This window comes from Neoarthrinium moseri (assembly GCF_022829205.1).
Source record: "Neoarthrinium moseri strain CBS 164.80 chromosome Unknown scaffold3_Wmoseri_CBS_16480, whole genome shotgun sequence".
Taxonomy (NCBI): Eukaryota; Fungi; Ascomycota; class Sordariomycetes; order Amphisphaeriales; family Apiosporaceae; genus Neoarthrinium; species Neoarthrinium moseri.
The window spans coordinates 1,167,531-1,192,334 of NW_026055117.1; the positions used below are offsets into that span (position 1 = coordinate 1,167,531).

The 24,804-nt window shown below is 53.8% G+C and overlaps 6 protein-coding genes across 6 annotated transcripts; 5 read left to right on the forward strand and 1 right to left on the reverse strand.

The window, feature by feature from the left end:
- Nucleotides 1-3,891: 3,891 nt before the first annotated feature.
- Nucleotides 3,892-6,308, forward strand: JN550_001733 (uncharacterized protein; the record flags this gene model as incomplete). Its single annotated transcript, XM_049312950.1, has 4 exons — nt 3,892-4,056; nt 4,120-4,183; nt 4,236-6,102; nt 6,161-6,308. The coding sequence occupies 4 exons, from the start codon at nt 3,892-3,894 to the stop codon at nt 6,306-6,308; spliced, it is 2,244 nt and encodes a 747-aa protein (XP_049176584.1).
- A 1,528-nt stretch (nt 6,309-7,836) lies between these two features.
- Nucleotides 7,837-9,667, forward strand: JN550_001734 (uncharacterized protein; the record flags this gene model as incomplete). Its single annotated transcript, XM_049312951.1, has 4 exons — nt 7,837-8,067; nt 8,123-8,278; nt 8,333-9,228; nt 9,310-9,667. The coding sequence occupies 4 exons, from the start codon at nt 7,837-7,839 to the stop codon at nt 9,665-9,667; spliced, it is 1,641 nt and encodes a 546-aa protein (XP_049176585.1).
- Nucleotides 9,668-11,347: 1,680 nt separating this feature from the next.
- On the forward strand, nt 11,348-13,004 carry JN550_001735 (uncharacterized protein; the record flags this gene model as incomplete). The annotated part of the gene is made up of 3 exons (XM_049312952.1): nt 11,348-11,371; nt 11,452-12,123; nt 12,189-13,004. 3 exons carry the CDS (start codon nt 11,348-11,350, stop codon nt 13,002-13,004), a joined length of 1,512 nt encoding a protein of 503 aa, XP_049176586.1.
- An 848-nt stretch (nt 13,005-13,852) lies between these two features.
- On the reverse strand, nt 13,853-16,651 carry JN550_001736 (uncharacterized protein; the record flags this gene model as incomplete). The annotated part of the gene is made up of 1 exon (XM_049312953.1): nt 13,853-16,651. The coding sequence occupies one exon, from the start codon at nt 16,649-16,651 to the stop codon at nt 13,853-13,855; it is 2,799 nt and encodes a 932-aa protein (XP_049176587.1).
- A 2,154-nt stretch (nt 16,652-18,805) lies between these two features.
- On the forward strand, nt 18,806-19,255 carry JN550_001737 (uncharacterized protein; the record flags this gene model as incomplete). Its single annotated transcript, XM_049312954.1, has 1 exon — nt 18,806-19,255. One exon carries the CDS (start codon nt 18,806-18,808, stop codon nt 19,253-19,255), a length of 450 nt encoding a protein of 149 aa, XP_049176588.1.
- A 3,701-nt stretch (nt 19,256-22,956) lies between these two features.
- On the forward strand, nt 22,957-24,642 carry JN550_001738 (uncharacterized protein; the record flags this gene model as incomplete). Its single annotated transcript, XM_049312955.1, has 4 exons — nt 22,957-22,983; nt 23,087-23,521; nt 23,583-24,061; nt 24,132-24,642. The coding sequence occupies 4 exons, from the start codon at nt 22,957-22,959 to the stop codon at nt 24,640-24,642; spliced, it is 1,452 nt and encodes a 483-aa protein (XP_049176589.1).
- Nucleotides 24,643-24,804: the final 162 nt, after the last annotated feature.

Sequence of the window (24,804 nt, forward strand, 5' to 3'; positions counted from 1 at the left end):
GCTTTGCCCAGATAGGGTAAAAGAGATTGGCAAGGCAGAAGACAAACATATTGTTCAGCATGGGGCGCTCGAACAGATTGCGGTCTGCCTGAGACAGACGGCCTGTTGAAGACTTGCCGTTTCTTTTCGGATGGCTTGACCTGAGAATACGAGGTTGGTTGCGCCGTGGTCGTGGTGCGGATGTGATAAGCTTACAGGAATCCGGTTAGAGCCCGCCGATACGGTGGGTGCTGCCCCGTCACTAGCGTTAGCACAACTGTCGGTGGCTTTCCGGATCTTCCAGGCTAGTTGATCTACGGGCGCTTTCTTTTATTAGAGTTTAGTCGCCCTCTTCGCATCGATTGCTTGTTGAAGATCAACACTGTCTCCTGAGCCTCATGGTTGTCCCCGACCGCACTGTCAAGGTTTCTGAAGAGCAGACGATGGCGACGGCAGTTGTTCAACATCCAGGCTTTCTAGAGCGGCCAACTAATTTGCCTCGCAAATCCTCTCTGGATCCCTCCAAAGTCACCCTCCAGTGCAGGAGCCCTAAGCGAAGGGACCCCATACCTGTTTTTAGAGCTCTCAAAACTGCTGGTGTTCAGTCGTGTCAGCGCGAGATAGAGCCAGCCGCATTGAGCAGAATTCCACGTCTAGGCGTCGCTTCGACGTGGCCGACCCAGCAGACAAACCGAGAGGGAAATTACTTCAGAACGGAGCCTGCGGAAGTAACCATCACTGAGCCAAGGGTGACATTCTGCGAACAATTAGGTTTTAGGTTATGTAGCAAGGGATGACGTTCTCGATCAGTCGATTGATCTCAGTCTGCATTGGAAAGGTCGTGCAGCACATTATCTGCAGGCTTTATTTGTTCGCACAGCGTTGGAATGCTGCAACGGCAGGGATGCGCATGCAGCCATTCAGTCAATATTATGTCCTAATAGGCCCGCCTCCGAGAATTCTCCTCGGTATCTACCCATGGATGACTCCCCATGGCTGTCATCGCCTGGGCAAGGGCTTATCTTCTCAACCACTCCAGCCACTCTACTTTGCCATTTAGTCATTGGCGGTCGCTTCTGGGCCAGGTCTCTAGAAACGCACGAGTTTCCCAAGTTTGCCACGCACCCTACGTGTCAAGCCGTACTTGATGTATGCAGCACTCATGCAATATACACATTTAGTAGGCAGTTCGCATCCACAATCTGTTGTGATATTAATAGCTCTGAGCGAGATACCAAACACTGCGAGTATGTCTCAAAAGGCGGCGAATTAGGATTGATAAAGCCATGGACTGGAGTCGTCGTGTGTCGCGTAATAGCATATACCCCAGCAGTAACTTACACCTGCCCATGTGGTGATATGCACTCTTCACTCCAAGGCAAGCCCTCCAAGAAGGGAATCGTCCCGTGTGAGCGCTTTTTGCCATAACAGATTTGGGCTCGACCATTATTCGGGTATAGATCTCGACAAGGTCTGGCACTTTGTAGGGAGAGTTGGCAGTGTGAAGTCTTACAGCACTATCCATTGATGTGGAGAGCTCTGTATCTAAAGCCTTCGCACGGGCTCAGGTAACTCCACAATTGCGCCGAGAGCATCGAGTTCTTCTTTCCCCTCTTGCAGCGTCAGGGCATGCGAGCAAACTTTGAACATACAGGCAGGGCAAACCCTCTATCATGTACCTCATCTTGTGTGAACAACCACTGGCTTATGAAACCGAGCATATGTTCAGTTGTGCCAGTTACTGTTCGTTGCGGATCTGCGAATCTAGAAGGCTGTGTTCCAGTTTCGTTATTTCGTACTTGGTAAGGCATATCAAGTATAGGAATGTACTATCTGGGTAGTGTTTAGAAGCTATCAACAAAGTCTAGTATAATATCGAGCAACAACGTTCACATTAGATTTCAATTTCTAAGGTTACGAAACGGGTTGATTGATCTCTATAGAGCGCATAACAGTATATGCACCATTGTCATACTATCAACTTCGCTGTGCCCGATTATACATACATACCAAGGCCGTGATAACTACGCTAGCAGCAACAATGTCGACTGCACCATCTCGTCGCTGTTTCGCTATAGCAGCTTCTCTTCTGACTAGGTCTGCCTTGTCTCTACGAGATGCGAGCAAGTCTAAGAACAGCACAGAGATGGCCAATTTGATTGGATAACGCGACACGGCAGGGTCAATTGCGGCTCTTGGTGGCTTGTACCAATTTGACTCAGGCCTTCATATACGTTCCGCAGATAGACTTTGCAGCTTGGAACCCCACGTGGACTCCTGGCCCGAATGTGACATGTCTTAGAGCCAATCTAGTTGGTTTAACACAACTCGGCCGCAATGCCGACAGGTCATCGTAGCGCAAAATCCCACGTACCGTGTTTCACGGTGAACCTTCAGCAGATTGTACATGTCCGCTCATGGTCCGCAGATACGGGTCGGTCTGGGACCGGCGCCAGAACGCGTTCTCGGCTACCAGATGTCGTGGGGAGGCTACCGGAATCGGTACCAACAATGAGTGCCTGCATTCCAGGAAGCAAGCAAAGCTGACCCGATTTGCTCTTCTCAGCAGCCGCACAGTCAACATGGACCAGTAAAGCTCCTGGCTGGGGAATTGAGGGTGCCCCAACGCGGGATGAGGATGATACCATTGGCTCGAGGGACATGGTGGGGGTTGCACACTCTCAAGTGCTTGCATTAGGGCCGAAACAACGGCTTGGGAAAAGGGGACCACGAGATATAGAAATGACGCGAAGGGGATCTTCGTTGCTGGATTGGAAAGGGACATCTCATCATCATGGGCTCCGTGGTGGAGCGAGTCATTTGTACAAGCTTGCCCGCAGCCCCACGTTCAACGGTCCGTTGTGCTGGCCGGACTCGCACGATGTGAGAGATGCTGTCCACGCTCACCAGGCGCTGTGGCCAGAGATCCAATACATTTTTTTCATTGTCGCCGACGCGAAAGTCTTTCGCCCTGAGCCTCAGCTGCATGATACGAGCTCACTCTCAGCATTCGTACACACAGCTGTGGGCTCCACAGATCAGTCCCAAACAATTGCCGGCCGACTTACCTGGGTACTGTGTCTTAATCCACCGCTGATGGACTAGGGTGTCGAGAGTGGAGTGTTCAATGGGCAGCCGCATCGCCTCTGCAGATGCAATCGTCAACTTTTGCCTATGATATCATTCCTGCCGCCGCAGCTGCTCTTCCACGTCGTGATCGCGTGCAGCCGGATCATCGATATGTAAACCATCGTGAAGCAGCCGAATTTCGTAGAGCACATACTTCCACTAGCACCCGTTCACACGCGTCGTGCTGCCCGAACCCTCCACAAGCCCGAGCCCGAGCCAGTACCGTTTTCCAAGCCGTTCTTTATTCCCCAGGGACCCCGTTTCTGCCCCTCCTCCAGCACCCGTATCTCGTCACGCGGTGCAGGTGGCGGTCAGCTTTGTCTTCGCAAGGTCCTAACCATTAGACGACCAAGATCCGTTGACCTGACAAAAACATCGTCGCGTGACACCTACGGCTTCCCGCGGCAACGTGCGACACACGACGAGCTCCCAACCCCAATCCCTTCTCCGAGACTGGGCGGCAGAGACATGATAGCTGTCGTGCAAGTAGCTTCGACCTCTCTACTCCCGCCCTGAACCTGGACCCGAATCCGAATCCCCCGCTACTTTATTTTCCCCAAAGTAACTCCGTGTCCGACCACGACGAGCCGAGAAGCGATTGAGCCGCAAGACTACTTCCTCCCGTAGCGAATAGCTGTGCGGGCACCAAGTGGCCGGCTATCTTGATCCCTATCGCAAGAGCCGCCCGCAATCCTGAGACGCCGAATCCTGGAGCTACCGTAAGCTGCAGTAATCCCATCCACCAACCGCCTGGTAGGGATTCTGTCTAGGAAACGCATCCGCATGGCCGCGCAACCCTCTGCCGCCGCGGCGAGGTCTCGTCACCAGCAGGGTGGCAGTGTCAGCTCCAACGAAGATTTCGGCGTGTTCGACGATGCGAAGACTTACTACAACTCCGATGCGAGACATACCAACCGCTACCACGCCCGAAGCCGCACCTACTCCCAGGTAAGCCTGGTCTTAACGAGCCAACTGTTTCAAGGAGGAACTTGTCGACTAATATGGCATCAGAATGGTCTAGTACAACAATTCGAGCGTCTGGGCTTAGTAGAGCCGCATAGGCGAGGAAGTCACGGTATGTGTAACGCGGCACCGGCTATCAATACGTTCTAACCCAACCCTGCCAGATGAGTCAAGCAGACCGCATTCGCGTCAATTCCTCGTCAACGTGGACCACACGCTGGAGATGCTGCAGGAACAGGAGGATACCGACAGGAACATGCAGATCACCATCGAAGACACCGGCCCGAAGGTCATCTCCTTGCGCACGGCGCAGTCCGGAGGGCTCAACCGCTTCGAAATCCGAGGCACATACATGCTGTCCAACCTTTTGCAGGAGCTATCCATGGCCAAGGAGTTTGGCCGTACTGAAGTGATTCTGGACATTGGCAGGCTCAATGAGAATCCCGTCAGCAGACTGTCTCGCTTGATCAAGGACCAGTTCTGGGATGGCTTGACCCGACGAATTGATGCCTCCACCATCGAGGTTGCAGCCAAAGATCCGAAGGACTGGACAGATGATCCCCGCCCAAGAATCTATGTACCCCACGCAGCCCCCGAACAGCTTGAGTTCTATCAAAAGGTAGCACGAGATCGTCCCAAGATTCGACTGGACGTTGTGCAGCTGCCCGAGATCATCACTCCCCACTTGGTTCGAGATATGAACGATAAGCCAGGACTGCTAGCTGTCGAAATGGAGAGCATCACCGACCCCGTGACAGGCGAGAAGACACTCCGTGGCCTCCCGTTCGTTGTTCCTGGAGGACGGTTCAACGAGCTGTACGGCTGGGACAGCTACATGGAATCCCTCGGATTGCTTGTAAACGACAGGGTAGACCTGGCCAAGTCTATGGTGCAGAATTTCTGTTTCTGCATCAGGCATTACGGCAAGATCCTCAACGCAACTCGGTCATACTACCTCTGTCGATCTCAGCCACCTTTCCTGACTGATATGGCATTGCGGGTCTACGAGAAAATCAAGCATGAGCCTGGTGCTATCGACTTTCTTCGTACTGCCTTCCTTGCAGCGATCAAAGAGTATTACTGTGTGTGGATGGCCGAGCCTAGACTGGATCGCCAGACAGGACTATCGAGATACCGCCCCGAGGGATGGGGCGTGCCTCCTGAGACCGAGGCCTCTCACTTCGTCCATATTCTGGAACCTTATGCCAAAAAGCACAACATGACGTTTGAGCAGTTCATTAGAGCCTACAACTACGGTGAGGTCAAGGAACCGGAGCTTGATGACTACTTCCTCCATGATCGGGCTGTTCGAGAGTCCGGCCACGATACGTCCTATCGCCTTGAGAAGATATGCGCAGACCTTGCCACTGTTGATCTCAACTCTCTCATCTACAAGTACGAAATGGACATTGCCCGAACCATCCGAAGTGTCTTTGGAGACAAGTTGACTATTCCTGCCGAATGGTGCGGTGGGTCTATGCAGCCAGGCCAGGTTGAAACCTCAGCGATCTGGGATCGGCGCTGGAAGAGACGCCGAGCAGCGATTCATAAATACATGTGGAGCGAGGAGCAAGGCATGTATTTCGACTACGACACGAAGAAGCAGGAGCGAACCAACTATGAAAGCTGCACCACATTCTGGCCGCTGTGGGCTGGAGTTCCGGACCCGGAGAAGGCTGCCAAAGTGGTGAAAAATGCTGTGCCAAAGTTTGAGGCACAGGGTGGTCTTCTGTCCGGTACGGAGGAATCTCGAGGCCCCATCAGCCTGGAACGGCCCAACCGACAGTGGGACTATCCATATGGCTGGGCACCGCAACAAATGCTTGCTTGGACCGGTCTTTACCGATACGGCTATCACGACCTGGCTCAGAGATTAGCCTACAAGTGGCTTTACATGATAACCAAGGCATTTTTCGACTTCAACGGCGTCGTCGTAGAGAAGTACGACGTGACCCGACCTGTCGATCCTCATCGAGTGGACGCCGAGTATGGAAATCAAGGACTCGACTTCAAGGGTGTTGCGAAGGAAGGGTAGGCTGCTCCGATCACCGGACTGTGTCCAACGCTTTTTGCTAACGCGCTCTTTTAGCTTTGGCTGGGTCAATGCCAGTTATGTATACGGCCTTCAGTTCGTCACCACCGAGGAGAGACGAGCACTAGGAACCTTGACGCCTTGGGAGTCCTTCGAAAGAGCTCAGCAGCTCAAAGAAGAGAAGTTACTTGAGGCTCTCCCGTAGATATGCACGGGCCCCGTTTGGGATTAAGCCTTGTACCATAGTGTGCTTTGGTATCGTGTGGAGGGGTGGTGTAAAATTGCTGGTCACCAGTCGCGAGGCTGTCAAGCTGCTTTTATTTGCTTGAGTGCAACGGTTCGCAGCCAAGGGAGGCCTGCCTCTCAAATGATACTTCTAGGGCACCTGTAGAATACCAACTGAAGCATGTGTTGATACTCTCATATAAGGAGCTTATCAACGCGTGACTAGGGATTATGGACCTTTAGGCAGGACAATTATGGAGCCCAGGGCAGACAGCCACATTATAATGCACATCATGGTTCCCAATATGTCATGCCCCATAACCAACGTCAAGGGTCTTGATTGAACACAGAATCGCGTACATGTGACAAGTGCTCCAGCTCAGAGGCTGCACCGAGTACGGATGACTGTTCTGGTGGAAGCACGGTGACGACACTACCGACCATAGAGCCGAGGCTCAAAATTGACCAATAGCAGAGCCTCCTGTTAACCCCTTCGGGCAATTGTCGATCCAGCCAGGCCCAGCCCTGTGCGCGTCCTCATTGCCGCGCTGACTGGTAGGTACCTCTGAGGACAAGCGTGAGACACTCGGCTCGTTTTCACATGTCCACATTTTCAGTGGAAGTGGTACAAGCTTCGAGTCAGGCACGGGGAATAAGACTGCTGTGTCGATACACTGGGAGCTGACAATGCCACTGGGGTCCTCTTGAAACCGCTGGACCTGTCACACTGCCACTGCCTTTCTTTCCAGGTTGACCAGAACCTCATTACGAACATGCCATCTCAAAATGCCATTGGCCACGAAATTCACCATAGCAGGGGCCGTAGGCATGACATACAATAGTTGCAGTATGCGTCACTGTCAAGTGCCAGATGCCCGACCGTTCTTGTTGCGCTGCCCCGGCTCGTTCCCCAATAATGCGGGGTGGGCGGCGCTCCAATCGGCGCTCCAATGGCATGTAACTCTCTCGGCATCTCGGCCAATGACGGCAAACTGCTAGCCCTGGCTTTGCCTGACTAACAAGCCTTTGAGCCGGATCCGGTCTTGTCCAGACGCGGTGATGCCATTGCCACGGCTGCACGCCGAGGTGCCAATCCACTGCGAAACTCAAATGGCCGTGAACTACTGGCCTGGCACATGGGATTGGATTGTCACACTAGGTGGCACACACCCCTGGCGGCAGTGGGAAGCATGGGCCTTGGACCGTGATCAATACCCGCTCGACCGATCTTTCCCGATACTTGGACCGTCAGCTGCCACGGCCGAAGCATTGGAAGTTGACTATGACTATTCTCGTTTCCTAGTAAAGAAATAGGTTTCTTGATTCCTAGTTCTCACGATTGTTGTGGTTTTCTTCTTACTCGACACATACTCCCACACCTGAGCTGCTTCGTCCAGTGGATAGATAAGCATACTCTACATTTTATAGCTCTACCTCACGGTCTTTCCTCCTCTACCCCTCGCCTCCTTGTATATACAACCGTATACTGGTTTGCCCTTCCTTCCATCATGGCTTCCAACAACATGATCAACCCTGGGATCGACCCCAACATTGAAGACGAGCTGTTCACAAAGGAGGTCGAAGCTGTCAAGAAGTGGTGGACCGACTCGCGATGGAGATACACCAAGAGGCCGTTTACTGCGGAGCAGATTGTCTCCAAGAGGGGTCACCTGAAGATTGAGTATGCCAGCAACACGCAATCTAAGAAATTATGGAATATCCTGGAAGGTCGCTTCAAGGTATGTACTCTCACCAATTGCTTCAAGCAAAGGCCCTCGACACTAATGGTACTAGAACCGTGATGCCAGTTATACTTACGGCTGCTTGGAACCTACCATGGTCACCCAAATGGCGAAGTACTTGGATACTGTCTACGTTTCCGGTTGGCAATCATCATCAACCGCCTCCTCGTCGGATGAGCCTGGTCCTGATTTGGCTGATTACCCATATGTAAGTCAGAATGATACCATTGGCTATTACGACTCGCTCATTAATACGTGTTAGACTACCGTCCCGAACAAGGTCAAGCACCTCTTCATGGCACAGCTCTTCCACGACCGAAAACAAAGAAACGAACGAGTCAGCGTGCCCAAGGCTGCGCGAACGAAGCTACAAAATATCGACTACCTCCGGCCGATCATTGCCGATGCCGATACTGGTCATGGTGGCCTCACAGCCGTGATGAAGCTTACCAAGCTCTTCATCGAGAGTGGTGCTGCCGGTATTCACATAGAAGATCAAGCACCCGGTACAAAAAAGTGTGGTCACATGGCTGGTAAGGTCTTGGTGCCCATCAGCGAGCACATCAACCGTCTGGTGGCCATCCGTGCTCAAGCCGATATCATGGGCTCCGACTTGCTCGCCGTTGCCCGGACTGATGCCGAAGCTGCCACGTTGATCACGACGACAATCGACCCTCGAGATCATGCCTTCATCATGGGTTCTACGAACCCCAACCTCCAACCCCTGAACGACCTCATCTTCGCCGCCGAGCAGGCCGGTAAGAACGGAGAACAGCTCTCGCAGATCGAGGAGGCCTGGCTGGAGAAGGCCGGCCTGCAGCGCTTCGATGAGGCCGTCGTTGAGACGATCAATGCCGGTGCGTACCCGAACAAGAAGGAGCTGGTGCAGCAATACCTCTCCCAGGCCAAGGGCAAGAGCCACGCCGAGGCCCGCGCCATTGCCCACGGCATCACCAACGTCGACATCTACTTCAACTGGGACGCCCCGCGGACGCGCGAGGGTTACTACCGCCTGAAGGGCGGCTGCGACTGCGCCATCAACCGTGCCGTTGCCTATGCGCCGTACTGCGACGCCATCTGGATGGAGAGCAAGCTGCCCGACTTCAAGCAGGCGCAAGAGTTTGCCAACGGCGTACACGCCGTCTGGCCCGAACAGAAGTGAGTCCTTCCCCCTCTCCCGCGGGCATATAGCCAAGCTTCGACCTCTCAATCGACTAACACATATGCGTGCTTTCTCAGGCTGGCGTACAACCTCTCGCCCTCGTTCAACTGGAAGACGGCCATGCCGCGGGCGGAGCAGGAGACGTACATCCGGCGGCTGGCCAAGCTGGGGTACTGCTGGCAGTTCATCACGCTGGCGGGCCTGCACACGACGGCGCTGATCAGCGACCAGTTCGCGCGGGCGTACGCGGCCAGCGGCATGCGCGCGTACGGCGAGCTGGTCCAGGAGCCCGAGATGGACGGCGGCGTCGACGTCGTCAAGCACCAGAAGTGGAGCGGCGCCAACTACAGCGACGAGATGCTCAAGATGGTCACCGGCGGCATCAGCTCCACCAGCGCCATGGGCAAGGGCGTCACCGAGGACCAGTTCCACTAGATGCGAGACACCGGGGGGACATGTGCTGCGTGGTGGATTCGGGATAGATGACCATATGTACATGAGCAGGAACAAAGCATGGTGACTGCTAGCGGCAACCTGGAAATGGCCCTAGACCAAAGTCTTGATTTAGTGGAGTCTTCGTCAATAGTATAGCTTGCAATTGGGAATGGAAATGTCTATCAAATGAGGTACCTCAGAGACTGCCTATCGTGTATGGTGACATCGGATTCAATCACCACCATAACCTCAGCCTGATATCTTGTCCCGTCAGTATCATCATACTGTTTGGATTCGATATTGGCCGATGTTGAACTACAACCTGAAGTTTCGGTCTTGTCCCTGGATCCGGCACATGCCAAAGCAACGGTGTGAGATCGGTGTCCACTGCCGTTCAACTCACAGCTTGAGCATACCTCTCATCTGGCACCTACGTTTAGGTAGAGTTTCTGGCTGAATTGTAGAATGCAGTTAAGAAAAGCACCCTCCGCTTGTCTCAAAAGTACGTTGGAAGCCCTTACACGAGCTATAGCACTAGTTTTGTCTCAAGGCTGCGTTCTCTAGTATCGATTATTCGACTCTGTTTCCCAAGTGCGTGTAAGGGTTCTTCAAGGCCAGACGTTGTCTCTCGGGAGGCAATGTGCTCATCGAATCTTGTCACGGTTCCGAGGCCTGACAGCTTTCAGGACCAAGTCGACCACCGCTCAACATGGTTCAGCTTCAAGGCCTTGTCTTGGCTGGGACGGGAACGCTGGATATACCCACCCACTCACTCCGTTTTACACCGTTCTGACATCGACAGGGACACATCCACGCTGGAGATTTGAACTATTTGTTGGACTGGTTGGCTTGGCGAGGTGAACAGTAACTCGAACAGGGCGACTCTTGTACTAAACAGTATCTCGCCCGAAGTTGGGACGAAAATAAATGTCTAGGGACGTAACCGGGCGAATGAGCAGATCATATGATCGTGACAGGCTGCTGAGCAAGCACTTTGGGTCCATAATATAGAGCAAGTGGCTTGACTATGTTTGCCTGGGCTCCCTCGTCTCCACCCCGTCGCATCTCATCACATGAACTGACATCCGTAAACTTACCAACACGTCTTACGAACAACATGCCATGCCGGCTCCAATCCCCAGAAAAATCTCGCTTCGCTCCGTCTCCAAGGCTGATGTGGAGAAAGGCTCCATACCGGCTCCCCACAGCGCAAAATCCCCAGACTGGGGTTCCCCTAGGGCATCGCTATAGTCAGCGATTGGCGCGCCTGTAGCGACCCCTGCGTAGCGTCCGGGGCGAGCCCGCAGATTCCACCAACTGCGTGCGTCCCGGCGCAAGACCTCGCCTTGCATACCGTGCAATCGCAGAGTTTCACGAACCGAGCGGCTGGGCTGCCCAGTGTCGTCGCAATGGGACCCTCTTCCCCAACGGCAGCACGTGTGCGACGATGCGGAGAAACCCAAGTCCAACTGGGAGAACAAGGCAGAGCACCTCGGCGGCCCGTGGCCCCGGGGTCTGGTCGTTGGGGTCAATATATAGAGTGACATGGCCGCTGAAGACGACGTCGCGGCTTCTTGTCTCGCTCGTCGCTTTGGCTCTCCTAGTTGCTCACCCCCGAGCCTTTCTCCCCATTGTTCGAACTTCGGGCAGTAGGATTGCTACTTGGCAGCAGCAGTCAAGATGTTGTCGCCACATACTTACCAGGTGAGTGGCTTACAGCGGTGGATACCTGGCACCCGTGTCTCGAGAATAGCCGGGCGTTGCTAACCCCATTGCTCCCCCAGTTCCTGGTCGGCATCTTTGCCTCCATGGGCTCTGCCCTGTACGGTTATGATCTCGGTGTCATCGCCGGCGTGGTGGGCAGCACACACTTCAATGAGCTCTTCGCCCCGAACACGGCCCAAAGCGGCGCCGTCGTGTCGCTCTTCACGGGCGGTGCCTTCTTCGGCGCCGGCTTCGCGGGTCCCGCCGGCGATCTCCTCGGGCGTCGGTGGACCATCTTCCTCGGCGCTGTCATCTTCATCCTCGGTGGAGCCGTGCAGACGGCAGCTCAGTCGCTCAGCTACCTGTACGCCGGCCGCGCCTTCGCCGGCCTGGGCGTTGGCTTCCTGACCATGATCATCCCCGTCTACCAGGGTGAGATTGCCCACCCGTCGATCCGCGGAAGAGTCACGGCGCTGCAGCAGTTCATGTTGGGCATCGGCGCTCTCATGGCCGGATGGATCACCTGGGGAACGAACCACAACCTGTTGGACGACCGCCAGTGGCGCATTCCCTTGGGCATCCAGGTGGTGCCTGCCGTGATCCTCGCCGCCCTGATTCTCCTGTTCCCCGAGTCCCCTCGCTGGCTTATCGACCACAACCAGGCCGAGAAGGGCCTGGCGACGTTGGCCAAGCTGCACTCTCACGGCGATACCAGTGACCCCTGGGTGCAGGCCGAGTTTGCTCAGATCCAGGTAAGTCGATATATCGCCCGGACCCACCGTTGTTGTTTCAACCTCTGACCATTTTGCAACTGTAGGAAGCCATTTCCTTTGACCGCGAGCACGAGGCCAAGAGCTACAAGGAGCTCTTCGTCCACCGATCCTCGTTCCGGCGGCTCTTCCTGGCCTGCGCCCTGCAGGCGTCCGTCCAGATGACAGGCGTGTCGGCGATCCAGTACTTCTCGGTCAACATCTTCAAGCAGATCGGCATCAGCACGGACGAGGCGCTCAAGTACCAGGCCATCAACAGTATCCTGGCGCTCCTGGCCCAGGCCGCCTGTATCATGACCATCGACCGCTTCGGGCGCCGCTGGCCGCTGATCATCGGCAACCTGGTCAACTGCCTCATGTTCCTAATCGCCGCGATTCTGCTGGCCGTATTCCCGCCGACCAACGGAAGCGGGTCGGGCAGCGCCGGCTGGGGCTTCATCATCGTGACGTGGCTGTACAACATCTCGTTCAGCTACTCGTGTGGCCCGCTGTCGTGGATCATCCCGGCCGAGATTTTCGACACGCACACGCGGTCCAAGGGCGTGTCGATCGCGACCATGACGTCGTTCGCCTTCAACACCATGATCGGGCAGGTGACGGACATTGCCATTGCCAACATCGGCGGCTGGCGCTACTTCATCCTCTTCATCGTCTGCAACTTCACCAACGCCGTCTTCTTCTGGCTCGTCCTCCCCGAGACGCGCCGCGTGCCCCTCGAGGAGATGAACTACCTGTTCACCAACGCGCCCTGGATCGTGCCGGGCTCCGACCGGAGCACGTACTCGGCGGATTTGGCGGCCGACCTCGAAAGACGCGCCGAGGAAGTCAGGGAGAAGGGTGCGCTGGAGGTACACCACAATTGAGGATCGCTCCGTAATATGTGAATCATTTTTAACTTTGGAAAAAAAAAATGTAACCTGCATAAAGTGAGCTGGGTTTGGATATACCCTTGATTTGCTGTAGGGAAAGGTGTCCGAAGGCAGTTGCTAGTTGAAATATGCACACATCATCAGATGAGCAAGACGGAAGTCGACTTGAAAGCCATTTTTGATCATTTATCCACTAAGACGACTGCGTTTCGTCCAGACCGTTGTCTACCAGTACAAGTTGCTTCCCGAGTATAATTGCGGGTTTGTGACGCGTATAGTCTTGTCAGGATGTCACCTCCAGTCCCCCATCAAACGGTTGCTCTTTTGACTATTGTAGTCTTCTTCAGCCACGTATCACTATCTTGGTCTTCCAAGCTTGTTTAATCATTACTTTTCTGCCTTGCTATGCGTTTTGTGACCCTTATCCCTATGCAAATGCGGTGACGGTTCGTCCAGTCCAGCCCGCTCGTAAAGTAGCCATCTCCATGGAATGTCTAGCTGAGTATCCCACTCTTTTTGAATCAATGATATCGTAACATGACAGCCGCCGGATGCGAGTGGCAGGAGTAAGGCAGATTCGTGAATGTTGTGTTGTGGTGGCCGTGTGGTCCATCGGAAGTCCTGTATCCCCAGTATTCCATATCTTTGCGCCGCGCCTTCCAGTGTGATGTTACGGGGTAGTCCCGCTTCCTTTTTCAATGCAAAAGCTAGTTTGTTGTCCAACGCCCCAGGCTCCTGAAAATGCCAGTTGCTCGCTCAATATACAAATCGTAAAAAGTGAAAAGAAAAATGACATCATGAATGGGCCACATAGGGAAGACGGGTCAGAGTCACCCGCCAGACTACGATATGCCGATTTCAAAATTCGTCCCGTTCGGCTTCAGGACTGGGTCGTTTGCGGAATTGGGCTTCACCGTCGTCTTGCCCGATATCGTAACGCTCCTTATCTTCTGACTAAGAGGTAGGGTGTATTTGAGTACCCCCTTCAGGATTAGGGTGAACTCATCGTTCAGGATACGCTCCCAGCGTTCGGTGCCGCCATCTGTCTGGTTTCCGGGTCGAACTAGACGTAACTCGCCGGAAGACATGGAGTTGCCCGTCTGGAAGAAGGATCCCTCAAAACTCAGGGGACTGTCGAGCTCAAGAATGTTGCCAAGTCGCATATTTGGTGATTTCCCGTCATCAGGTGAATCATCAGGTTGGTCATCTGGAGGGTCGTCCAGGATGTCCAGCTCTCCGTCGTGGGGATGACGCCACCACTCCGAGTCCGTACCAGCGTGTGGTGATTTCGCGAAGACCTCCAGGTCTGCAGAATCTATCGAAACGACAACAATGTTTGGATTGTGGGCCTTGACCGTAATGTCCATCATCAGCTCCTGTTCGCTTGCAAGCACACTCCCAATCTTTACGAGCTTGATGTCCGTCAGGGGTTGTGAAGTCGCAAACATGAAGCCAACAGCCCCCATGATAACCAGGAGTAGCATTATTGTGAGAACCAAACAGCTGGCAAAGCGGTTCAAGAAGGATGGTCTGGAACGGTAATCATGCGATTCCACATCAATGCGCCCCCCTCGAAGCATGTTGCGTCTGCTCCGGTTCGACCTGGTTGATCGGTTGCCGTTCATGTGCAGCAATGGAGTCCGCTCGTCGTCTGCTCCGGTAGTAGTGGTGGTATCGTCCATATCATAACCAGCCATGGCCATTTGACGCTTACTATTATGTAGCCCACCCCGTGCTGGAGGGAATCTCGGGCTGGGGGGATTAGAAGATTGCCTGGATGTGTTTCCAGGCAGCTTGGAGCGTGCCGCAGCAGGGAAAGGGGACTCGTTGTCGAAAAGTGATAGGTGGTTGTTGCTGTTGTTGCGACCCCAGCGGCCAGCGTGGTGATGGTGCCGTGCTGTGCCGCGTCCCGAGCCTGCATTACTACGACCGCCAGAACCTTTGCCATCATCATCACCTGCGAGGCTTTCAGCTCCGTTGCTGTTATAAGGGTTCACGAACTTCATGTTCTTCTTGATAGCCGGGTTGACAGGGCCACTATCAAGGACGCTGTGAATTGAACGCAAGCCGTTGCGGTCCACCTGACTGACCATGGACGTCGCGCTCGGCGTACGAGAGTGGTACCGTCGTGGCCTGTCATTAGCATCTGGCGGGTTGGAGTCATAGACGAAGGTCTCGTCCGAGTCGGACGAGTTGTTCTCCTCGACAGCGCTGGCGACTTTCGCTTCAAAGATATCTGCTTTTGAAGATGCTACACGTGGTCCTCCAGTTAGCAAATTGGTCACATGGGCGGTGATACTTGGGGTGCGCGACAACTTGGAGGGCGCCCGTGGTATCATGAATTCCTCAACGTACGACCCTTGGCCGCTCTGCAACTTCCTCGGCGAACGACAAGATGTCGATGATGAGATCGATCTTATCGAACGGCTATGACGAAGTCGCGACGTTGGTCTCGCTGCAAGTAGGGTTGAGTTCTCACCAGTACCAGAAGTAGCCGGCACCGCCTTTCGGGCCGTCTTCTTCTTTTCCTTCCGGGGGCGTATCGTCTCGGAACTTGGTTTCGTCTTCAGGCTATTCCCTGCCCCTCCCTGCGCGGCTGGGTTCAGTCCCAGTGCCGCGCGCGGTACCGAGTTGACCTCCTCTTCCTCGACTGTGATATGTTTCGATGCATCTCCAGAAGTATGGCCTTTGCCTCCATAGCGTAAGGCCGAGCTGGACTGCCTGTTTTGCAATGTAGGAGGGGGTCCAGCAGCACTGGACCTCCTCGTGCGCGTCTTGATGCTTCCGCTATCGCTTCCGCTCTCGCTATTATTTTCCGACTTGAGTATTTTGTTGACGGCACCGTCAGACTTTGATGGCTGGCCTCCTGCGGCTCCCGACTGCGCCAGCTTTTCCGAGGCCAGATCCAAATTGGGCCCAGGGGTGTTCGGTTGGCTGACTTCTTGGACCGTCTCCAGCTGCGATGTGGATGAGCCGGCGCTGGGTCCTCTTCCTGGTGTCCTCATGCCAGTAGAAAGCGTCTCGTCTCCCTCGGTATCCGAAGGTACCAGCAAGGGAGACTCCGACGGTGGTGGATGCGGTGATGGGGTAGCCCGGAGCACATTTATCATCGGCGGCTCTTGATCATTCTTGCGCGGTGGGGGTGCACTTGGGCGGTTGAGTGCTGGTGGTGGTGACTTGAGCCGGGGGGACACTGGCCACCGCGGCGCGTCCTTCGAAGCTTCAGTTGCAAGGGAGGGCTTCTGGGGCTGAGGCGCGCGCAGTACGGGTTCCGAGGTGGGCGGGGGAGGCAAGGTAGGTGTTGTTGCTGCGGATAATTGTTGTCGTGGAGTGGACACTTGCGGGTGCACTCGTGTTCGTGAAGGGCTGGGTTCCTGGAAGCTGTTCTTGCGCGATCTCGTCGTCGACGACCGGCTGGTTCGTCCGGATTTAGGGTAAGACCGTGTGGGTGAGTTTTCTCTCGAGACCAGAGGCGAGGCGGTCAACGATGTCGCCGTGGAAGTCCACCGGGACGGTTGAGTGTCGACGTTTGCGCTGGAGGTTGCCGACGTCTCTTGGTCGACAGAGTTCAGACTCGAGATGCTAGCTTCCAGTCCGGCGCTGCCATGGCGAGGCAGAGTCTCGGCCTCTGCCCTCTCCATGGTGACGGGAAATGCGGAACCCTGGCGAAGAAAGCAGCCACGTCTAGTCGCAAAAGCTCATGCCACGGGTTCACGGGGAATGTTTTAGTTTGGAAGACTGGTCCGCGTTGGACAGCGGTTGACCATATTGGCACGGCGGGTGCTGCAGCATGCGACGTGGAAGCCACAGGTGGACCGGCGACGTGGGATGTGCGTGTCGAAGTGCTCGCGACAGCGTGGGATTGGGTGTTTCCTCCGCTCTTGTCCCACGGCTCTCTGCCCGCGGTTCCCTGCTGTGCGACCAGATGGATGGCTCGGGCTGGGTAGTTTTTCCCCAAGGGAGAGGAAGAGACGCAAAGAAGTCCGGGGGAGATGCAGGACCGGGGGTGTGTTGGGTAAGGGTTGGAACAGCTGTCAATAGTGCCAGAAAATGTGGTTCGAGGGCGCGTTGACGCAGATGGAACAAGATGTCGGTGTCGGGGGGTGTTGGCGGTAGGCGTGTACTGTGGTAGTGTCGTGTCGTGTCGCTGTGTGGTTGACTGGTGGATGACGTTCAAGTGTGGAGTTTGTTTTTTTGGCCGTTCGGGGTTGGTGTTGTTGAGAAGCAAGCAACACGCGGGCGGCAGCGGCAGCAGCGAAGCAGCGACTACCTTGACTAGCCCGGGCTGGGTGTATGTATGGATATGGATGGATGTAGGTATGTGTGTCGGTCTCCGGAAGTACAGTATGTATGTACGTCAATCAGCTAGCTCTGCAGACTGGATGCAGTCCCAGTCCAAAACACACGGCGGATCCACGGGCCACTCGACTTGACTGGGGGTTTATGGGAAGGGCCAGCCGAAAAGTCATAACAACAATAACCAAATGCCAGGGGGAGGAAAATTGGGCAGTGTAGGTAATAATTCGGGACCTGGCTTGTCCCGTCCTGTCCCTGGGGGCTATGATGTATTTAGGTGATTTTTTAGTACGGGGACGGTGGGGAGAGAGTGGTGTGCCAGAGTGCGTGCAGAAAGAGGAAGCGTGGATGCCATCTGACGGGTGAAAGACCACAGCGGACCACCTGGGCAGCGTCTGTAAAACGCCGACGGGGCTGTTGAGAGAGAGAGACACACACACACAGAGCGCCTTTCTTCTCGAATCCCAGCTTGCCAGCCACTGTGGACCGTGGATGGGTTATGGAAGCACGGCAAGTTGGGCAAGGAACAAGGCAAGGGTCGCGGCCAGCGCTGCTGGGATCAGTCGGACCTTGGATGTTCTGGGTAACGGGCCATTCTCACTTTTGACAGTCACAGTCAGTCAGCCAGTCAGTCATGGGCACGTTGCTTTGTGGGCGCCTCCCGCCTGTGGTCTGTGGCTGTCAAGCCTGTGTACCAAGGTACCTCTCCCATTAAACTTACAGTTGCCGCGGATGCCATTTCTTTACGGCTGCGCTACGAGAAAGAGACCCAGGCCCGAGGACCTCGCTGCCGGAGATGCAATGTAAGAAATGAGATGCAGTGTAAGCAATGGGATCAAGGGGACTCCCGTCATCTGCCTGGCCTGGCATGACATGGTCTATTCACGGCCCACACAATGCGGATTTGGGGGTTTGCTGCGTTGGCAGTCCTTCATCAGCCTGTTCAATCAAAGCCACACCAGGTGATGCGTGATGGGCTCTGAGGTGGGTTTGGTCAATGCCGCGCTCTAGCCCCAAAGAAGCCATCGTGGGCTTGTCACCAGCCAGCCGGATCCAAGCCGCGAGGAAGTCCAAAGAAGAGTCTGTTAGTAACCGCTGATCTCGTCATTGTCATCAACAGGAGCCAGTCACGCACGCTTCTCACGGCCAAAAAGCCCCTTCTCCCAGGTTGTTCCTGGGCCATTACAATTCTAGACGTCCTGAATGCCCCAGAGCTCTAGCCACATTCGGCATACGGTCGAAGTCGTTCGCGGAGAACTCCAGAAATCAACATGCCTCGCTTCCCTTCCTTCCCTGCTTGCTTGCCTTCCTTCAGGTGCCGTTTCACGCGCCAGGTGCGCTGTGCGTTGTGCGCTGCCCACCTTGTCCATGGGCAATATCTTCCCAACCTTTGGTTCTGCTAAGGCGTGCAACCACTGGGGGCACAGGGGGCCATAACGAGATTGCGAGAGCACGAAAGAAAAACGGTACGCTCCTGATGAGTAAGTGCGCCCTTCGCCATGGCCGGATTGCCGGAAAGTCTTGCGTCTCCACGATGCTACTGTACGTATCCTCGCGGCACATACTATGGTACTATACTATCGTGCTGTCACACGGTTGGCAACGAGCAGCTTCCGATCCCCCGAGGTGCGAAGCAGAGGAGCATGCAACATGGCCGGCTCCAACCTCGGGACGCTGCAAGGCAGCGATCCATCCGTCGATTTGCTATGCACTCGGATCGCCACCACCTGTCATCGACGCATCGTGAAGACGATGAGGACGCTTGCTGGGGCACGCATGAGGACCAGAGAAGGATCCTGTGTACCTGGACTAGTCAGAAGCGACTTGCCGGCTACGAAAACGGCGCGCAGCCGCTGTACCGTGTCAGGTGTCTCACCGCGGTACCTCTTATTGACCGCAAGTTGCCTCGGACGGACTATTTCCTCCACGGAGGCACTAAAACTCAGTAAGGCTTAGTGGACTGTTACCCATGCTGCTCCAACTGCCTTACCGTTGCTTCCAAAACATTCTTCGCCGACTTCCTCCCCACTTTGGCACCCATCACCGGCAGCCTTCGTCAGTGCCCAGAGGCCTGGCATTGTCCCGACCGCCTTGAGTATGGAACACCTCCCACATGGGGAGTCTTGGGAGTGGGCCACGGCCGCGGTACCTGCTTAAGGGAGTCATCTAGGCTGCCGAACATACCCAGACCCAGCATTGTTCTCGTTGCTATGTCTGCCTCAGGTTTCAGCTTGACTGTTGAGACGTTGGTACCCGACACGGCTGGACTAGGCTAGAGCAGACAGGTCAGATCTTCATAGGTTTGCGTCGGGAGGGAAACGAGACAAGACAGATTCCTCGTGGCCCGTGAGGGATTACGTTGTTCCCATAAGGGACAACTCCAATACTCAGCATGCAGCTTCATTAAAATATATGCAAGCACTGCCGACCTGTAACCTAATCGGGAGGAAATCTAGCCCGCTCAGCCTTGTACCGAGTTGCCCGCTGCAGCAAAGCATCGTCCACTGGCGGTCATGTCTCTCCAAAAGAGACAAGTCGGAAACGTGGCACGCTCCCGTGCACCCCAAGACGTTTATCGCTTCAGCTACATACAGGATATTGCACGGCTGTGCTCCAGGTTATATGGTCGGTATCTCTAATCGCCTACTTTAGAATACCACCAGAATGCTCCGTAAGAGCATGGCGTAGTACTGGATTTCTATTCTAAGATGCCAGATGCGTTCTTGACAGGGCTTATTTGCTGCTTCACGAGGCTGACTTCCAGAATTGTAGACTCCTTCCGAGCCATAGGAGCTTGTCGCTCCCCCACGTTTCTCAAAGGAGTCCTTTTAAGGAGCCAAGCCAGGCTGACACGTGGATCTGTTTCCATCTATGGCAATCTGGACCCAGCTTCCCTATGACCAAAGGACGAAAGCGACAGCGGACGGCCGGGAGGAGCCGACCGTGCTGTACTTCGGCTGTACAATACTCTCGGACACCGGTCGCACCACGTCTGCCTGTCCACAACCTTGGAAACAGAGTATCACTTGGCGTCTAGTCGTGTCGATTTCTGACCAGACCCGTCTGACATAAGCCGCGGGCCGCAGATGGGAACGATTATCGCTCGCAAGGCTCGCTTCCATCTTAGGTATCTTGTCGAGGATTCCAGGTGATAGGTTTTGACATGTCAGAGAGATCACTTGGGAGACCCGGTGGTCATCTGCGCAGGAACCCGCGATTTCCATAGGCTGGCGCCGCGCGAAGGAGTACGGGGGCAAGACGTGAGTGGGCAGGTCTTCTGGTCCTTGCAATAACCATCCCACCCTCCCGCGTCCCAATCGGCCAAGTTACTCCGGATGGAACCGATGCATATGGGATGAGGACGGCACCCTCTTCGAGACTCGTCGAGCCCGTTTCCCCCATACCCAGCTGCTCGGTGTGAGATGCTAGTGCGGGGGGTGTGGTGCGGTCTCACAGCATCCACTGCAGACTTGTCCATTTGCGCAACTCCAATCGCGACGGAACAACGTTGCGCTATTTAAGCCGGAACCTGATTTTCTCTTGGTCTTCTTCCATACAGAAGACGGTCACGCGACTGAAATCGTTGACGTGGCGAGTGCACATCCCGGTTCTGGAAGGTCGGCTGGGCGTTGGATCACAACCATTGGAGGACGCCGCCACACCGAGGCTCCCACGGTATATGCGTTGACCGGCTCACAAGTGGCTTGACCAAAGTCGGACCTCACTGGCAAACTCCATCTGGATGGAAAGTTTAAGTGCCAGAGGCAGTGTGACTCATGATTAATAACGCCTGCTTGTCTTGCCTTTGGTACTGCCGGCATTTGGCCAACTGGGTGTTATAACCCATGGAGCGGGGTACTATCCCGCGATTTGTTGGTATAGTCAGCATCCGTTGACTACACTTTTGTCCACTGCGGCACACGTGGACCTGCACTGTGATCTCATCATCTAGTACGATACTTTGTGAAAGGATTCGAATCGGTCGCGAAGTTTCGGGTGTTCTTCCGAATTATCTTCGCTCCTCAGATCAGTTTTATCCCTTGCGACTAAACTATGGCCTGAACCAACTTGATCCCTTTAGACTTGCCACAAATATCTTTAGTGAGCTCCTGTAGGGGCACTTCCTGAGATGGCGAACCCTTTATACCGATTACATTTGTGTCAACTGGATGGACCAAAAGTCTCGGTGATCAAGATGAAGTTGTTCTGTGGCATAGCCTCGCCTATCGACGATGACATGTGTACCTATGAAGCCGGTCTAGTGTAGCGCCAAGAACCATGAGCTTCAACCTGACTGCTCTGTTCCAAAGCTGTCTCATCTCAATATCAATGTGCTACCTGTGTGTGTTCCAGCAAGTACTTGGCGGCCAGAAGCTGAGCGAGCAACGCCCCATAACAACGCACCTAGAACTGTTCCATGTGTACTATAGTCACATAGTCCGGCATATTTACTGTACGATAGATACCCTATGGATGAGTAAAATAAAGTCGGGGCTATACTGTCCGTGATAACACGCATAATACCGTTTGGGAAAAACCACGCAGAGCAGTAATTCGCTACCGTGTAAGGGGCACATGAACAGCCAAGAGTAGGAATCGTTATCGCTTTGATACTTAGCTTGTACGCCATCGTTTGAAATCGCTTCACGGACTACATTTCTATTAACATGTCGATCTCTACTGATTGTATCTCATTGGCGTAGCGACAGTTTGGCACGGCCATGTCGTTTGCATATTCACTGGGCCTACAGGTAACAGAGGTACGAGAACAGAGGTACGAGAACAGATTAGATCAAAGAGGGTAATGGACAAAACCTAATAACAGATGTGCATTTGAATGGGGAGATTAGCTGTCGCTGGCTTATCATATGGGCGACTTTCGATGCGTATCAAGTTCGTCCTGGGGCTAATATTGCACGTATTTGCAGTCTCGCTGTCACAAAATCACCGTCTGCTGGGTAGATCCCCCTCTGTGAATTCTCGAATTCAAGAAAAATCTCGGTGATATAGGCAAACATGATCACCTCACTATCTGGATGTGCTTCACTCCCCATAGCGGACACTAGCGTATCAACGGCTATGGTGTAAGTGAGTCCGCTACTGAGCGTAGGCATACATCTAGAAAACAAAAATAGATAGTTTGGAGGCTGCTCTAGCGATGGAACAACATACTCCATTGGTGATATCAACACTGGCAGAACTCCAATTACATATAGAAATTTCTCAAAAACCACACTACGAGGTGTTGGGTGGTCTTTGTTGCCTGCCCAATAACACGGCCTCGGGAGATCATGATACCGTACTTGCCTGGTTTGATCGCGCTCCAAGTATCGAAAAATAGGCCGCGCTTGTTATTTCTCATGATATTCCTCCAAGGAGCCTATGAAAGACTCTTAGGTTATTGGAAGAAATGAGTTTAGTACGAGCAGTTTGATGCTGCGGCAGGCTTGAAAGCAAGATGAGGGACCCACATTGACCCCTGAGCCACCATCGTCTTATCCTCTTAGGGATGTGAGGGGAAGTCCAACAGCACACAAACCATGCAACAGGCAACAGGCAGCAAAGACCATATCCATCGGTCAAGTTCATTATGTAGATAAAAGTTTAGCACCGAAAGATCAGTTTGAAGTCTTATTGAATTACGTCAAAAATGTCTTTAGACGCAAGATTAGATGCAGTGAGTCTGACCATACGTTCTCCTCGAGCGCCCTTGTTTCTTTTCTTGATTCGGACTACAGGTTGAATCTAAGAGAAGCCGTTAATGTAACAACCATATATAGATTGAAAAGCTCACTGATGCTGGCCTCGGGAGCCTCATTGTGCATCCAGGCGACACTCTGTATGATGAGCGGATCGCAAGTTACTGGTCTAAGAGCCAGCACGTCCGTCCATGGTTCATAGTCCGGCCAAAGACTTCGGACGAGGTGTCCAGGCTTTTGACAACTCTTATTAGTTGCCCAGACTGTAAATTCGCTGTCCGCAGCGGCGGTCATACTGTCTGGACAGGTGGCAGCAATATTGCCGATGGTGTGACGGTTGATCTCGGTGCCATGAATGAGATCGTCTACAACCAAGATACGAAGATAGCTTCAATTCAACCGGGAGCGCGATGGATTCAAGTATATGAAGAACTCGATAAGCATGGTGTTGTAGTAGCAGGTGGCCGGGATGGCAACGTCGGTGTCGGGGGCTACCTAACCGGTGGCGGCATATCTGTAGGTCAAGACTGTGCATTACCTTTGTTGCAAGAAGCTGGCTGACTTCTAAATTTCGCAGTGGTTTCTTCCACGCTTTGGATTCTCTTGTAATCAAGTCGTCAACTTCGAAGTCGTGCTTGCTGATGGAGGGATTGTACAAGCCAACAGGGAGGAGAACCCGGATCTCTATCAAGTCCTCAAAGGGGCATCTGGCAACTTCGGTATCGTGACGAGGGTTGACTTGCTCACCTTTGTCGAGCCACTCATTTGGGGCGGCACGCGTCTCACGAACAAGTCAACTACGGCTATCCATATAAAGGCTCTGATAGACTTCACAGCCAATCTCCAACGCCAACCCGAAAATCACTGTGGCGTAGGGTGGTCTTATCAACCAGACTTTAATGATATTGTCTGCCTTCAATTCATGTCTAACACTAAGGGAGTCGAGAGGCCGGCGGCATTCGAGCAATGGCTCCGATTGCCCGCCATGGTAGACACGACCGAGAGGGTTACAGTAGCCGTCCGTGCTAAACATGCAGAAGAACCTGATGGATATTAGTATGTAATCATGATTCCTCCCCGTTATCCCAAAATTTCCACTCCCAATACTTGCTAATTCGAGCGGTAGCACTACTTGGCTGACTTCGCTTATCAAGAATAACGAGGCCACAGTTGCAGAAATAGTAGTAAAGCACAATGAGATGGTGGAAAAGCTCAAGTCAAAATTCCCCAGCAGCAGCGACTTTTGGACACTGGCGCTCTTCCAACCTATGCCTGGCTTCATCGGCAAACTTGGTCGCGAGCTTGGAGGTAACATCATGGGTCTCGACCGGATCGAGGACGACGCGCTGCTCGTTTTGACCGGTGTTCATGTGAAAGAAGCATCAATGTTTGAGATTGGAGATGCGCTATGCAAGGAATTGCATTACCAGATTGACTCTTTGACTCGGAAGAACGGTACGAACCTCGACTGGGTATACGTCAACTACGCAGATGCCAGCCAGGACCCTTTCAGATATGCAGGTCAAGAGAATGTGGCAAAGATCAAGGCTGCTGCACAAAAGTACGACCCCTCCGGTGTTTTCCAGACCCGCTGCTTGGGGGGCTTCAAGATATCGCAATCGAAAGCTTCGGGGTAGCAAGACTCAGGGCAATACCAGGTTGTTCGGTGTGGATGGAAATGGGGGCTTGACGAGGTAGTTATGTACTTCTTGAGTATTGCGTTGATTCATATTTCATGGCTTTTGGAATATCAATACTTAAGATGCTTATGTACATCCTCAAATTTATATAGACCCTGT